General features: G+C 57.6%; 2 protein-coding genes and 1 non-coding gene across 5 annotated transcripts; 1 reads left to right on the top strand and 2 right to left on the bottom strand.

The window, feature by feature from the left end:
• Positions 1 to 2,449: 2,449 nt before the first annotated feature.
• Positions 2,450 to 7,047, bottom strand: LOC103058026 (regulator of cell cycle RGCC-like). Of its 3 annotated transcripts, none has more exons than XM_007442241.4 (5): positions 5,970 to 6,274; positions 5,173 to 5,331; positions 4,605 to 4,694; positions 4,128 to 4,190; positions 2,450 to 3,571 (listed from the first exon to the last, which is right to left on the bottom strand). In XM_007442241.4, exons 1-5 carry the CDS (start codon positions 6,073 to 6,075, stop codon positions 3,564 to 3,566), a joined length of 426 nt encoding a protein of 141 aa, XP_007442303.3. In that variant the 5' UTR covers positions 6,076 to 6,274; the 3' UTR covers positions 2,450 to 3,563. The 3 variants fall into 3 exon arrangements, with proteins under 3 accessions (XP_007442303.3, XP_088007759.1, XP_088007760.1); XM_088151633.1 differs by lacking the exon at positions 5,970 to 6,274 and adding an exon at positions 6,300 to 7,047 and having other exon boundaries at positions 2,451 to 3,571; XM_088151634.1 differs by lacking the exon at positions 5,970 to 6,274 and adding an exon at positions 6,782 to 7,045 and having other exon boundaries at positions 2,451 to 3,571.
• On the bottom strand, positions 6,773 to 6,844 carry TRNAE-UUC (transfer RNA glutamic acid (anticodon UUC)). The gene has a single exon. It is a non-coding gene; the product is annotated as a tRNA-Glu (tRNA).
• Positions 7,048 to 7,200: 153 nt separating the features above from the next.
• Positions 7,201 to 11,824, top strand: LOC103064555 (ras-related GTP-binding protein A). Its single transcript, XM_088151632.1, has 10 exons — positions 7,201 to 7,403; positions 7,628 to 7,661; positions 7,782 to 7,881; positions 8,279 to 8,345; positions 8,621 to 8,843; positions 9,435 to 9,530; positions 9,912 to 10,034; positions 10,361 to 10,452; positions 11,017 to 11,132; positions 11,364 to 11,824. Exons 2-10 carry the CDS (start codon positions 7,635 to 7,637, stop codon positions 11,459 to 11,461), a joined length of 942 nt encoding a protein of 313 aa, XP_088007758.1. The 5' UTR covers positions 7,201 to 7,403; positions 7,628 to 7,634; the 3' UTR covers positions 11,462 to 11,824.
• Positions 11,825 to 14,005: the final 2,181 nt, after the last annotated feature.

Raw genomic sequence — 14,005 nt, 5'->3', positions numbered from 1 at the left:
ATTACCAGGTGGGCCAAGGAGGCAGCTGGCTTACTAGCCATAAGCCCATAGGCAGCCCATGGGTGTAGGCGAGTGTGCACACATGTGTGCATAAAGATAGTGGGGAAATGGGTAGGGAAGAGCCCTACTTTGAATCTCGGGTTGATCTAATGTTTGGTTTCCGATGTTCTAGGAAAGGCCTCCCTCAATGAAATCCTGTCTATTAATTCACCTGAAGCTCAGGAGCCTCCAAGGGTTCTCCTTGGAGGCCGGCAGCCCCTGGAGGGCAGGATTGGTGACCCAAGGGACTGTGAGGCTCAGGACTCGCTCTCCCCTGCCCCAGCCTCTCTGTGATCTGGAGGAGGCAGCTCCAGATGAGCCCCAGAGAGCCATTTCAGGGACAGACAGATGGGACCCTTGTCCTGACTGCCCATGACAGAGTCATCTGGATGGTAGGCCAGTGGGACCGAGGCTGGCCCTGCTATACCCAAGGGCAGGGAAGTGGCCAAGGGACGTGGCTGCCAAGCATGGCAGCTGCTCGTTGTCCAGGGATGTTTCAGAATTGAGGTCACTGTCGCTCTGGACCCTTTCGGCCCCGTGCTTGGACGTCTCAGCCAGAAGGTGGTGTCTTGGCTCTGAGCTCAGGCGTGGGGCTTAGACGCCAAGGTTTTGGCGCTAGCACTTCTGTGAATCAGCCACTTGGGGTTTACTCTGCAACCATGGCTTAGGGTGATGCGTGAACCAGTCACAATGTCGTCCTCCGCTGAATACTGCAGCCTGAGTTTGAACACAGCGCACTTGGGATGGCGCAGGAGTTGGCCAAAGAACAGGGACCCTACCTGAGAGATCTACCAAACTATGATGCTTTTGGAAAGCACGTGGGAGATTTCTAATAGCTACTAGTTTTAAAAAGATCCAGTGTCAGGGTGTCAGCCATTTCCTCCTAGTCCTAGTGGTCCATAACTGCAGACTGAGCCTGGGGACAACAGATACCCCCATGTGCACTGGGGCCATTGCAGCCTTTTTGCCAGAGGCAATGGGAAGGCCTGTCACCGGAATGGGTTCCTTGGATCCCCCTGCAGCCCGTTTTTGTGGGGACAGATGAGGGGAGTGAACCCGCCCAGCCCTGACTTCCACCATCCCAGGCAGACTGACCTGGTGAGCCCTCCCAAATCTCCGTGGGGCTCCCCACCTCAGTCACTGGATGCTGACCAGGACCTCAGACCCCTCCCCCCCACCCGGAGAAAGGGTGGGAACATAAGGGAGCTCTCTCACCCTCAGTTTCTCTTCTCCTTCCCAGCTCAGCCGGAGGACTGTGGCCCTATGGGTTCGAAAAGGAGCTGGTGCTTCCCCAGGATGTTAGAAGCAGCATCAGCCATGGGTCCCCTGCTCTGGCAGCGACCTTCCTGCAGCCCCAGGCCCGGTGGGTCTCGTCCCAGGGAAAGGCGGTGTTCTCGGGAGGGGGGAAGTTGCAGGCTGCTTGCCTAGAGCTTCTGAAGGCAAGGGCGCCCAGAGGCGACCCTCCAGGAAACCACCCCCTTCTGCCGATGCAGCCCAGCTGCAGACAGACACGAAGCAACGGTCTCCTCGGGCTGAAGCCACAAAGACCGGGCGCGGGGAACCACCGGCCACCTTGTTCCTGGCGGCGGGAGCACGTGCAGCCGGGGCCCGCTCTCCCCGGCGCGTGTTGAAACGGGATAATCGTGGGGCCGGAAGCCACCTCGGGGCCCCGGCGGCAGGGATGGAGCCGGGACAGGAGGCCTGCCCGCCCCGCCCGGGGGGTTTCGGCAGCTGCAGCTGCAGCCGCTCTGCTCCCCTTGCCGCGATTGCGAGGGCGGCGTCTGGAAAGCCGGAGCTGGCCGAGGAAGTGGCTCGCCGCGAGCGAGGGCCGCTCCCCTCCCGGGCCTCCCACGCGCTCACGAGGCGCCGCGGGCCCCTCTCTGCTCTCCCGCCGCAGGGAAAGTCCCCGCCGCGGCGGAGACCTCCCTCGGCGATCAGGCAGCATCCCCAGAGTTATTCTGGGCGCCGGGAGCGAGGGGCTGCCCCGGGGAGGGACACGTGAGCGCCCGGCCAGGCTGCTGCGGGAAGCGGTTTGAGCAGCAGCAGCAGCTGGCCCGGCCCTGGCACCAGCGGGGAGGGCACCGTGGCTGCAGAAGCGGGTGCCCCACTCTAGCAAGCCAGCGAAGCTCCTGGAGCTGTGCATGCAAGTCTCTGGAGCAGGGAACCGAAGGCAGCATTAACGACAAAGAACAGGACATCCTTTTATTCCCCCTTTCAATTCTGCCCTGCAGACTTGCCCTGACTTGGCCATCATGTTTCTTGGGCACCTGTTGCCAGCAGATCAGCCCTCTGCCAGTTTCCCATCCACTTACAATTCGCATTTAAAGTTGCACGTGGTTTAATTTTCCTGCAGCTTAAAAACTTTAGATACATGCTTGTTTCTCATTTCTATTGGCAGCATTTATTTCATTGCCTGAGGTGGTCAGCTATGAACTTCCCTACAGCAAACAACACAAAGTCAACAGCATTTTATTTACATTTATTAATTTAAAATATTTATATGGCCATCCATCTTAAAACTAGAACTCTGGGCGGCTCCCAACCGTAACATAAAACAATGCCGTACAAAGAGTAAAACCAAGAAACAATAAAACCCCAAACTTGGCACAGCCCAACTCCCCCAGTGCAACCCACAGCACTCTCCTCCACCTCCATCCAATCCCAACACTTGGGGGGAAAGCCAGCTCCTCACCGCTTCTCTGCTAAGAGGGCTGTAAAGAGCTCCACGCAGAAAGAAATGAAGCAGGAGGCCAAGTGCATTCTGGGAGCGGACTCAGAACACAGCAAAGAGAAGGGCTGCTGTTCATACGAATGGAGGTTCCCCCCAACCAGGTCTTCCCATTCACATCAATACTCGGACATGTTTCCAGCCCCTCCAGAGAGCCTGTGGCACCAACCCACAGGCCAGAGGGTTGGTGCACACGCCTGCCCTGTGTTTGGGGTGAGCGACATCCACCCAGTCTGCTTCTCCCCCAGCTTAGCTGGTCCTGGAACAGCCTCCTCTTTCAGTAGTTTGGCTTCAGCTCCCAAGGAGCCTCTTTTGGGAAATGCACATCGCAGGCTCCCTCCCGCTCGCCCCCCCCCTTCATGCAGCCTGCTGCGATCCGAAGCAAAGGGCTCAGAGAAAGGTGCACCTTCTCAGTGCAGGAGAAAGTCTACATTCTGAAAAATAATCCATGCTTTCTCCTCAAGGTGGAATTGAGGAGAATAATTTGAAAAATAAATCCAATGGCAGAATGTCACTGGGATCCAGTCTAGTTAGATTTCTGCTTTGACTTCTGAACTTGAAGTATTTTGGACAAGATCACGATGCCCTCAGCTCCTTCTCCCCTGCAGAGAAGCCAGTTGCAAAGTAGGTTGGCTTTGGGGGGAACAGGAGGAGACAGAGCTGATACATCAGGAATTTTGGTGCGGGGGGGCTTCCGCCAGGAGAAAAGGGCAGGTGGTCCATTCAGCGAGACACTGGCAGGCGGGGGATGATCTAGTCTGGATTTTCATCTTGAAGAGCTCAGGAGGAAAGCAGGTCACATTTCTGCAAGGAATAATATGGCTGAAACTAAAAACCCTATACACCCTCTCCCTTTGTCCTTCCCAGGCCTGCTCTGTATCAGTCAGACACACAGATACTACTGATATGCAGGCCCTATCATCTGCCAAGATGCACCCAACTCTTCATCAGTCATAGGACTCGGCATTAACTGACAAAAGCACACATGGTATCTCTTGGCAATGCCTCACCGGCAAGAGGATTCCTACTTCGGAACTTCGCCCCCAAATTATAATCTCAGGTACCCTTCCTGGCACAACAGGAGTAATTGTGTGTGCACGGGACAGACCCTGCCCCCGGTTCTTGCACGGTTGGCGCCTGGCCCAGGAGGATCCTTGATCAGCAGCTTTAATGAGAACGAGCCAGGTTAGGCTGGTCATCTCATCAGCGCCCAGGGATCCTGTGCAAACGCAGCTGCACCAGCTGCACCAGCACCTCTGCCCAGAAGGGGCTCTCAGCAGCCACACCGGCAGAGAAGGAATCATGGTGCAGCCTGACCCTCTGGGCCTCCTCCAGGGGCCAGATCCCATTCAGTACCTACCCTCCAGGATTCGATCCAAGTCTGCAATGAACTCTTCCAGCTCGTGCGTGTCTCCAAGCTTGGCTACGAGTCAAGAGATACGAAATTGTCAGTTTCTTCATCCTAACAGATCTTGAGTGAACCAAAGGTCACAGCAGATTACAGTTTGGAATGATCGGAGCTCATTTTTCATACTGAAAAAATGCCAAGTGAAACCTTCGGTGATGGTGGGGTTTATCATCTCCTAGTCGTGAAGGCCCGCCCAGGCTGGCAGAATTGGAGGATCAGGCTGCCGAGGGAGTTGTTCCAGGGAGTCAGGTGGGTCCTGGGGAGGGGTCTGTTTTGACTCCCCTTGGGGGCATGGCAGTGCCAGGGGACAATAAAGAGTCCCCAGATCATCATCCCTGGCCCGCACATGCCAACACAGGTCAAGCTTGTGGCATCCAGGCAGCTCCCTCACCTTGCCGGCATCCCCTCCCTTGGGCTCCCGGGCCTTACCTGTGGAGGAAGGGGCATCCAAGGGAGCTGCCAGAGCACTGAGGTCTTCCTCGCTGGTGTTCAGGCTGCTGCTGGGGGAGGCGCTCTTGCCTGTGGGGAGAGCAAAGAGGAACGTTCCCTCAGTTCGCAGGACTTCCATGCCCCACATCCAGGGGTGCTGTCTTCAGCCAACCGCGGAGGAAATGGGTTGGGGAGGGAGGCCAAGGGGTGGAGCAGCTCATCAGCAGGACCATTTTGCCCACCCAGCCAGGGAGCCTCTGATCTCATTGCCTGGCTCAGTCGGGGAAGTAAAGAAACGCCTTCAGTCATTTACTGAGCTTGTGTGCCTCTCCAGTCGTGCTGACTTCAGCAGCAAAATGAGAGAGGCAACTCGTGAACGGGGCCTGGACTGTGTGCTGCCAACATTAGTTTCCCCAGGGTTGTGGAAGGAGGCTGCCAAGAGCAAAAACCAGAACTGGGCTGTTTCCACAACCCCAGCAGCACCACCACAAAACCCGAGGGGAGCAGAAGCAAGAGGACTTCCACCCTCCCCCGCATTTCTCCCTGGGAGGAATGAGTGGGTGCTCACTTTCTGAGTCATCGATGCCGCTGTCATACGTGCTGGACAAGGCCTTCTTCCTCAACTCCTCCAGGTGTGGCTCATATTGAGAAAAGACCCTTTTCTCAAAGTCCTGAACCACGTGGTCAAACTCCATCAGGAAGTCATCCAGGGAGTCGCTGGCCAGCCCTGTGGGGGGCGGGGGGAGAACGGGATGTTTCAGGATGTTCAGAAGCAGAGTTCATTCTGGACTCCCCCCTCGGCATACGAAGAAGTCACAGGCATTCCGGCCTCTTTTGCTTTGCTGCCTTGCAGGAGGACTAGCAAAGCGCTGCGACCGAGGGCGAAGGAGCTTTGTAAAGATGGGAGCTTCCCAGTGGAAAGAGGATGCAGAGCTCAAGGAGACTCTGGACAGTCGAGTGGCCTCCCAGAGGGTTAGCCTTTCCATGGCACCAAGACCAAGAGAGGCCTCCCCAGGGTTTTAGGGCGAAGCCTCCGTGGATTAACCAAAGCCACCCAGTCGCGACTGCGAGGGGGGTGGGGGGTTCAGAGCAGCAGAGGGAGAAGAGGAGGGAGGGCAAGAAGCAGACACACCGAAGGGGAAGCTGCGGCCAGGGCAGCACCGGGGGAACTCTGGGACAGGCAAAGCCCCCCACCCACCCCCCGGCCCTGGGAAACGAAGCACAGCAGCGCCAGCCGGGAGAAAGCAGCCTCTACGGCCTTCCGGTCAACTCCGAATAGTGCAAGGGGGCCCTCGGCTGACGCCCCCACAGAAGCAGGCATGGGGGCGGTCAGTGCCGCCGCGCCCCTCCCCAGAGCCCCACAACCTGGGACGAGATGCTCCGCGGGCTTGCGAAGGCGCATATGGGGCGGCAGGAAGACTTCGGGGCCGCGGCAGGCGAGATGTTCCCCGCCAGCAAGAAGGGAGACCATAAGTCTGGCGGTTTCTCAGGGCTGAATCGGGAAACCCGCACTTCTGCACGAGCCCAGCCGCGCGTCGGGTGCTCGCCGGCGGCCGGCTGCGGAGGCAGAGACGACGAGCGAGCAGCGCGCCGGCCCCAGAAACCGCTCTCGGAGGGAAACCCGCCGAGCTGCGACGGGGCGCGACCCGCCCCGCCCCGCCCCGCCCCGCCCCGCCCGCGGGACCCCGCGCTCACCTGCCTGCGCCGCAGCCTGCATGGCTCTCGCCCCGGAGCGGCCCCGCGGTTACTTTTTCTTCCCCAGGCCCGCCCCCGCGGAGCCGGGCCAGCCAATCGCCGGGAGAGCAGAGCAGGGCAGGGGCGGGGCCTCCCGCCAGCCGGTCGCCGGGCCGCGCCGTGGCTCTCTCGGCCAAGGTGCTAGTCCCGGGGAAGGAGGCGCGCCGGCGCCCGGTTCCCCGGGGGGGCGGGCAGAGCGGGGCGACGGCGGCCCCCGCGCGCCGGACGCTTCCTGGGGTATCGCAGCCGGGCGTCCGAGGGGGCCGGCCGGCTGGCCGGCCGGCCCGATGTAACTGCCCGGCCAGCTCCGAGCCCAACCCGCTGCGTTGGCTGGGGGCTGGTGCAGACCCCGGCCCGAGGTGCGGCGGAGCGGGCGCCGCCGCCTGGCCATCAGGCCCACAGCGGGGCAGGCGCGGCGGAGCAAAAAGCGCGTCTTCCCATACCGGGAGTCGAACCCGGGCCGCCTGGGTGAAAACCAGGAATCCTAACCGCTAGACCATATGGGAGGCCGCGGGAGAAGGCGCGCCAGCCCGCCTCATCTCGCGCGCCGGCGCGCCCGCCGCCCCAGCAGCCCCGCCCTCAAGGAAGCCTCCCCTTCGGAGGCGGCAGCCCTTGGAGCGGCCGCACGCGAGTCCTCCCAGCCGAGCCGCAAGCCCCGCCCTTAGCGCGACAGGGAGACCGCAGCCCCCATCCTCCGCAACCAGCCTCGGCCGACGCTCAACGTGCGTCGTTGTGGAAGGGTGCGACGCCCTTAAGAGGCATGGCTCCCGCGGCTTCTCTCGCGGTAGCTCTAGGCCCCGCTGTCTCTATGGTCGGCGCGCCGTCCCGTCACCTGACTGGAGGAGGGCGGAGTCTTCGGCGCGGCGGCGGCGGCTCACGTGACTGTCCCGAGGTGCCGCGGTGGGCTGGGCTGTCCGGAGCCGGGCGAGGCCGGGCGAGCGGCTCCTGCGCCGGGCGAGCGACGTACGCGAGGCTGGGGCTCTGAGGCCTACGAGGAGCAGGACGACGACGCGGAGCGGCTACTGCCCCCGCGCCTCCCGGCCGCAGGGCTAGTTCGGAGCACAGGTGGGGGCCCCCGCCCCGCGGCCCTGCACCTGCTCGGGGCACTCCTGTCCGAGGAGGAGGCCGCTCTGCTCCTCCGCGTCGAGGCTCGTCCCTGTCTGGCGCCCGTCCGCGGGAGGACTGCGGGGCCGGCCTCGGGGAGACCCCAGCGCAGAGCGGTCCGCGGCTCTGGGCCTCCCGGGAGGGCCGGGCCTGGGGCGCTCGCTGACCGCCCCGTGTCTTTGCAGGCGTGGGATGCCGAACGCAGCCATGAAGAAGAAGGTAAGGCGGGGCTCGGCGGGGCGGGGGGGGTCGTCCCTCCTTCCCTCCCGCGGGGCGAGCCTCGGCCTGCCCTCCCCTCCCCTCCGCTCCCCTCCCCTCTCCTCTCCTCTCCCCGAGCAGGTGCTGCTGATGGGGAAGAGCGGGTCCGGCAAGACGAGCATGAGGTCCATCATCTTCGCCAACTACATCGCGCGGGACACGCGGCGTCTGGGCGCGACAAGTAAGGGGCGGCCGCCGCGCCGGGGGGCGGCTGTGGCGTGGCCTGGAAGCCCCAGGCAAGGTCCCCCCCCCCCTCCCGTGTAAATCCTGCCAGATCTCGGGAAAGGGAAGCGAAGCGCCTTCGGAGCCCAGCGTTCCGCAGTTTTAGTGGGGGGGGGCTCCGCACCCCACCCTGACCTATAGCAAGCTTGTTTTTGCTGGGCTCAGAGTGTTGTAGGAACGCAGCTGTTGCGGTTAACGGTGTCTTGTGTCGACTCAACCAGCTGTGGTTTATTCAACAGACTATGTTTAAGCAAGCCATGCTCTTCTGTGGTTTACCTGAGGTTCCTCCTGATGGTGCTGGTGATTGTGTCACCTCTGTGATTCAGCAATCGCATTTCTTGTCTCTTTTTTCCCAGTTGACGTGGAACATTCACATGTTCGATTTCTGGGCAACCTGGTGTTAAACTTATGGGACTGTGGCGGGTAATTATTTTGCCTACTCTTTCCTTACTTTTAGGTCCAGGGATTCTTCCAGGAGTGGTGGTGATGAGGGCCTCTGGAGAACTCGGCTAAGAACTTCCAGGGAGTTCAGAAGGGGCCTCCTGGGGCCCTCAGCTGGGTAGACCAGAGCAGAATAGCTCTCTTATCCAGAAATGAGGAAGAGATTCCCCCCAAATAGCGTGCCCCCCCAGCCTGAGTGCTCACCTCTCCCCTCTCTGGCTGACTCAGTTTTTGAGGGTGGCTCTTCTCCTTCCCAGCCAGGACACCTTCATGGAGAACTACTTCACCAGTCAGCGTGACAACATCTTCCGCAATGTGGAGGTTCTTATTTACGTCTTTGACGTGGAAAGCAGAGAGCTGGAGAAAGACATGCACTACTATCAGTCATGCCTGGAGGCCATTCTCCAGAACTCACCTGATGCCAAGATTTTCTGCCTTGTTCACAAAATGGATTTAGTACAGGAGGACCAACGCGACCTGGTGAGGAGGAACCCGTGGCGTTGTTCAGATAAAAGAGGGAGATGGCTGCTTTCTGTCAAAGGGGAATTGCTAGCACTGAGCCGTTGTGAGGTAACAAGGCCGTCCTCCCTCTTTGCTTTCACTCTGGATTTGCACCACCTCCAAGCTGCACGTGGTCGGATTACTACGGTTCTACCTGCTAAAGCATCTAAGTTTAGAAACTTCTGCATTTCCATTTCCCTTTTATTGTAGGCTTTGCCAAAATTTCTGTCACCTCTGCCGACATCCGACTGTGTAAGCAGAGGTCTGCAGATTGCACTAACTTTCCACAGTAGAACCACCTGAGTCTGGCAGGCAGCTTTGGGTGCACAGGCTTACCTGTAGCGTAGACACAGTTCCATTTTTAATCAGCTGTTGAGTCCTCTGGGAATTTTCTCCCTTTTCCCTTGCAGCTTTCTTGGTGGCCTGAGGCCCCTCCAGCCTGTCCCCCTTTCCCAGCAGCGGTGGCCTTGTCGACATGACTCTGTGGTCCTCATTCTCAAAGAGGGCAGCTTTATTGGCGAGGCTTGTATTGATCGGGGGGGGATTTTTCTTTTTGTTTTCTTGTATTAGATTTTCAAGGAGCGGGAAGAGGATTTGAAGCGGTTGTCTCGCCCGTTGGAGTGCGCTTGCTTCAGAACGTCCATTTGGGATGAGACTCTCTATAAGGTCTGTGCTTCTGTACCATCTTGGTAGCTAACCATGATTGAATTATGAGCCACAAGCTGGAGGAAGCCCTGGGTTCAGATCCTTGCTCACCTACAGACTGTAACAGTAGAGTTTTCAGTTTGCGAGCAGTAGGTAAAGTTTTATAGCAGCTCCCACTTCTGCCCCGTCAGTAATTTCTCAGATCTCTCTGGGCTGCGGGGTAGCAGTGATGAACATTAAGCTGTTTTGGCCAGAGGGGAGTCCTTCCCTCTGAAGTTCGGCTTTCTCCCTTTGCTGACTGCCGAGAGCCTTGCTGTCCCCGTCATTTTGGGTTGATCTTGCCTACTGAGCCTTGGGATGGAGCCAAGAGCTAAGCTGCCCTCTGTGCTTCCTCTTTGGCAGGCTTGGTCCAGCATAGTCTACCAGCTTATTCCCAATGTCCAACAGCTGGAAACGAACCTCAGGAATTTTGCTCAGATCATTGAAGCTGATGAAGTTCTTCTGTTTGAAAGAGCCACGTTTTTGGTGAGCAGGAAGATGGGCTATTCCAAGGTCAAGGATGGAGCCCACCGTGGACGTGGGCTGGGGTCACCCAAGCCTCCCACATGTCACGCTCTGACTTCCGGAAGGGGAAGCCAGGATGTTCACTTGTGAGGACTAGCCTTCCCCCGCTCCCTTTTTCCCACGGTGCTGATTGTCTTTTGGCGGGGGCATGGCTGAGATTTCAGGTCAAGCAGCGCTTGATAGCGTTAGATGCCTCACCTCTTCTCTTAGCTGAGTATTTGAGCCTCTGCCGAATTCTTGTTTGGCTCAGAAAGCTGGCCCTAATCCTTTTGTACCTCTTCTTGCAGGTCATTTCACACTATCAGTGTAAAGAGCAGCGTGACATCCACCGATTTGAGAAAATCAGCAACATTATTAAGCAATTCAAGCTGAGCTGCAGGTCAGAGCACAAGGCTTGGGGGGCTGTTGTTGGAAGGTGCCTTGGTTGCAACCAGGCGCCCGCCTTGGTACAAGGATCAGTTTCATTACGGCCTCCTCTGATTTGGCCAGTGGCACACGGGGAGCCTTTAGGTCTGTCGGGCTGGGTGGGGGTAATTTCTGTGTGGAGAAAATGGATGGCCCCATCCTGAGACTTGGCAGGCAAGAGAGGTGCTGTCTTCTGGAAGAGCCCATTTGGGGCCCAGATCTGTTTTCCAAGGGCTGAGCCCGCTGTGCAGGCTAGGTTGTCTTTTGCACGTTAATTACGATGCTAATTGTTGTTCTCATTGATCAATTGTTCTCTTGGGCGTATGTCATGCCCAGCCCACCTTGCCTCCGCTGAACTTGGCAGGAGGATGAATTTCATTGAGATGGGACTGCATTTCTCTGGAGTTAATGAAAAAACTACTGTAGGTCATCAGAGCAATGTGGGGAGGGAAACCTGAAGAGCACGGGGGGGGGGGCCTGTTCAGGGTGGAATAATTAACATTCTCCCCTCCCCCTCCCCCTCCCCCTCCCCCCCCAGTAAGTTGGCTGCATCTTTCCAGAGCATGGAAGTGAGGAACTCCAACTTTGCTGCCTTCATTGACATCTTTACATCGAACACTTATGTGATGGTTGTCATGTCAGACCCTTCCATACGTAAGTTAAAGAGCAGGGTCTCTTCTTTCCAGCCCTGGCTCAGCCTGAACTTCCTGGGCTAGCCTTGGGAGTTGTATTTCAGAAAGTTTTTGTTTCACCAGTACCACTGGTTTGCTGTCCTGGAGGGGCTTCTTGAGGGAGATGCGCTGTTCCAGTCCCTTAACTGCACTTGCCACAGTCCCCCACCCCGGCCGGGGGACGGTCTCACCCCCTTGGCCTCCTCTTTTTCAGCTTCTGCAGCAACGCTGATAAACATCCGAAATGCCAGGAAACATTTTGAGAAGCTGGAAAGGGTGGATGGGCCAAAGCACAGCCTGCTCGTGCGCTGAGCTCATATCTGGGTGTGGCTGATGGAGGCGCTCTTCTCCTCAGAGACTTTCAACCATGGTGGGTGTTTTGTGGGCTTTGAAACGCGTGTGCTGCTTTCCACTGCTCTCTTGTTCTTTTCGTGTCGGATGCTGGCCTCCCAGGCGGCGTCGGGCACGCGGTGGACATTCCGGACCTGCTGCTGCTGCCGGAGTGATGGGGAGGGTCCGAATGGCATGGACAACGTAACCCTTTCCTAATTTCCCATTCTGTTCCAAATGACAGTAAATTACAAAGTTGGGATACTTGCTATTTTATCAACAAGTTGCTAGAGTACGTTTATAAACCTTGTCTTCAATCATGACAATAAATTTTGTTACCAGGGATATCTGGGTTTCCAGAGCTCCACACGTGTGTCTTTTCCTCTCTCCCCCGTCCTGCCTGTTGCGCACAGCAGGCTGTGACCCTGTCCCCCTTCCTGGCTCCGCTGGGAGGCTTGGCCTTCTCCAGGCTCTCTTTTCCAAAGGCCCTTCACAAGAATGTCCAGGAGGGCCTGCAAATTGCCTGAGGACCCAGTCACAAGGACAGGACCACCAAATCCGAGGAGGGCTCCCAGAGAGCTGGACCCAGTCCAGTTGTGTGCTCTGAGTCCCTTATTACACCTGAACAGTTCAAGCATTGCATCAGTTCCACCTGGAAGAGTTGGGTATCTGCCATTCCTGCCCAATTAAAACAGAAGTTATGGTAGGTGATCCAGCTCTGCACGTGGGTCCATCTGATCAGGAATTCAGGTGAGCATCCTGGGTGTCCTGGCTGCTAGAGAGAAATGGATGGATTTCTATTCAAACATTCTAAGCTTCGGTTGGGGCTTCACAGCTGGGCGTCTGTCTCACATGAGGATGCTCTGCTAGCAGATCACAGCTTGGTGTGTATTTGTATCAAACCTTCCAGAGAGCTGAAGAAGCCACGTTAGGAGAGGATATTTCAACCACTTCCTTCCTGTACGTGCTCGTCTTTAGACAGCTCTGCTGGTTACTCGAATGTCAGCAAGTCTGATTGCGTTGGACTTCCACCACCACACCTGCTGGTGGAAGGTGCCATGGAAGGGGAAGCCATTGCTTTTGGGCTGGTGGAAAGCTGTTTCTCTGGAGTCAGCCATCCTGTCCCGCCTACGTGTTGCTGCTCTTTGTAAAGACACCCAACGTCCCAGGGTGACAGCTTCCCCCCACTTTCCAGGGATGGCTGACCGTGGCAGCTCTTGGTGAGGAGGGCATCTGTTCTTCAGCTTCAAGCAGATGGAACTATTGTGGAGTTAACCTGGCCTTGGGTAGTACCTATTATGAAGGGCTGCGGACCAGTATCCCAGCTTGGCAAAATGGGTTTTGCGTGGTTCAAAACTGCAGTTGGGGAGGGATCTCCTACATGCAAGCGTCACCACAGTGTATAGTGGCCCAGGAGTGGGTATCCCTGATCTCAGCTAGCTTGGCTGATGTAGTTTGACAGATGGGCAGAAGAGAGAAGGCTGGAGCCCACCTGCAAGAGTAAGGGACTTGTGGGCACCTCTGAAAGCTGGAGTTAAAGACTGAAAGAAGGGCCTTAGGCGTATGATTCCACCCCCTCTGGGAGGGGAGCCATTAAAGAACCGTTTGGAAACTGCCAAGTAGGAGGGCGTGTTGACCTGTGGGGCGTGGATGCTCAAGGCAGACATGCCCTCCAAGGAGGCACCCAGAGCTGCTCCCAACAGGGTGTGTTCTCCTCTAGTCTCTGCAGCAGAGGCAGGGGTTGGCACCACTTGCGCCTCCTGCAGCCCTGGCTGGCTGGCTGGTGCAGAGGGTTCCTGCTGCTGTGAAGCATCCAGACAGGGTTTCTCTGGAGAGGGGCGGCAGCCGCTGCTTGTCAGAGTGCTCCTTGCAGAAGTCATTCTCAAAGATCCCAAGTTACAAGCAGCAAAGGCGGGGCAAAATGAGGAAGGCGGCTTGAAAACTGGTGGTATAGCAACTTCTGAATCCTTGACATAACTCAAGAACAGAAGAGATGTGAAGTATCTGGAAGCACCCTAGATGGTTACGTTCAGGCATTGCACTAAGCTGCGGTTTAAGACGCCACAACAGCCGAGGGTGAGGTGTGTGAATCTAGATTCTCCTCTTTCCTGAGGATTTGGTTCTCCTGCTCTCCCATCCCACTCCTTTGTGCTGATAGGCTTGATTTCCTGTAGTTCTGGGTTTGCTCAGGAGGAGGAGTGGGTCATCAGCTGGTGCACGAGACCCCAGGGGCTGTTTTCTCCCTCGCTTGTGGGCTCTGGAGCCTGTCTACTGCTGGGCGTCTCTGAAGGGGATCCTTTGCTCTGCAGGCAGAGCCCAGCCCAGCCCTGCCCTGCCCTGCCCTGCCCCGCCTGCTGCTGCTGACAACCCGGAAACGACTGTGCATTCCAGACAGGTTCCTGTGCAAAGCTTCCTGCAAACCACACTGGAACCAAAACTTGCAGAATGACATAAGTGTGCTTCTGCCCCCAGGTCCAGGGCACTTCCCAGGCTCTATCACCATAAGATCTGGGCCAGACCCATTTT

Source organism: Python bivittatus, unplaced genomic scaffold (assembly GCF_059951505.1).
Source record: "Python bivittatus isolate LINGU-HERP-01145 unplaced genomic scaffold, Pbiv_v1 ctg000670_np1212, whole genome shotgun sequence".
Lineage (NCBI taxonomy): Eukaryota > Metazoa > Chordata > Lepidosauria > Squamata > Pythonidae > Python > Python bivittatus.
Note: the sequence above shows the minus strand (reverse complement) of the source record. Positions and strands in the feature narration are given on the sequence as shown.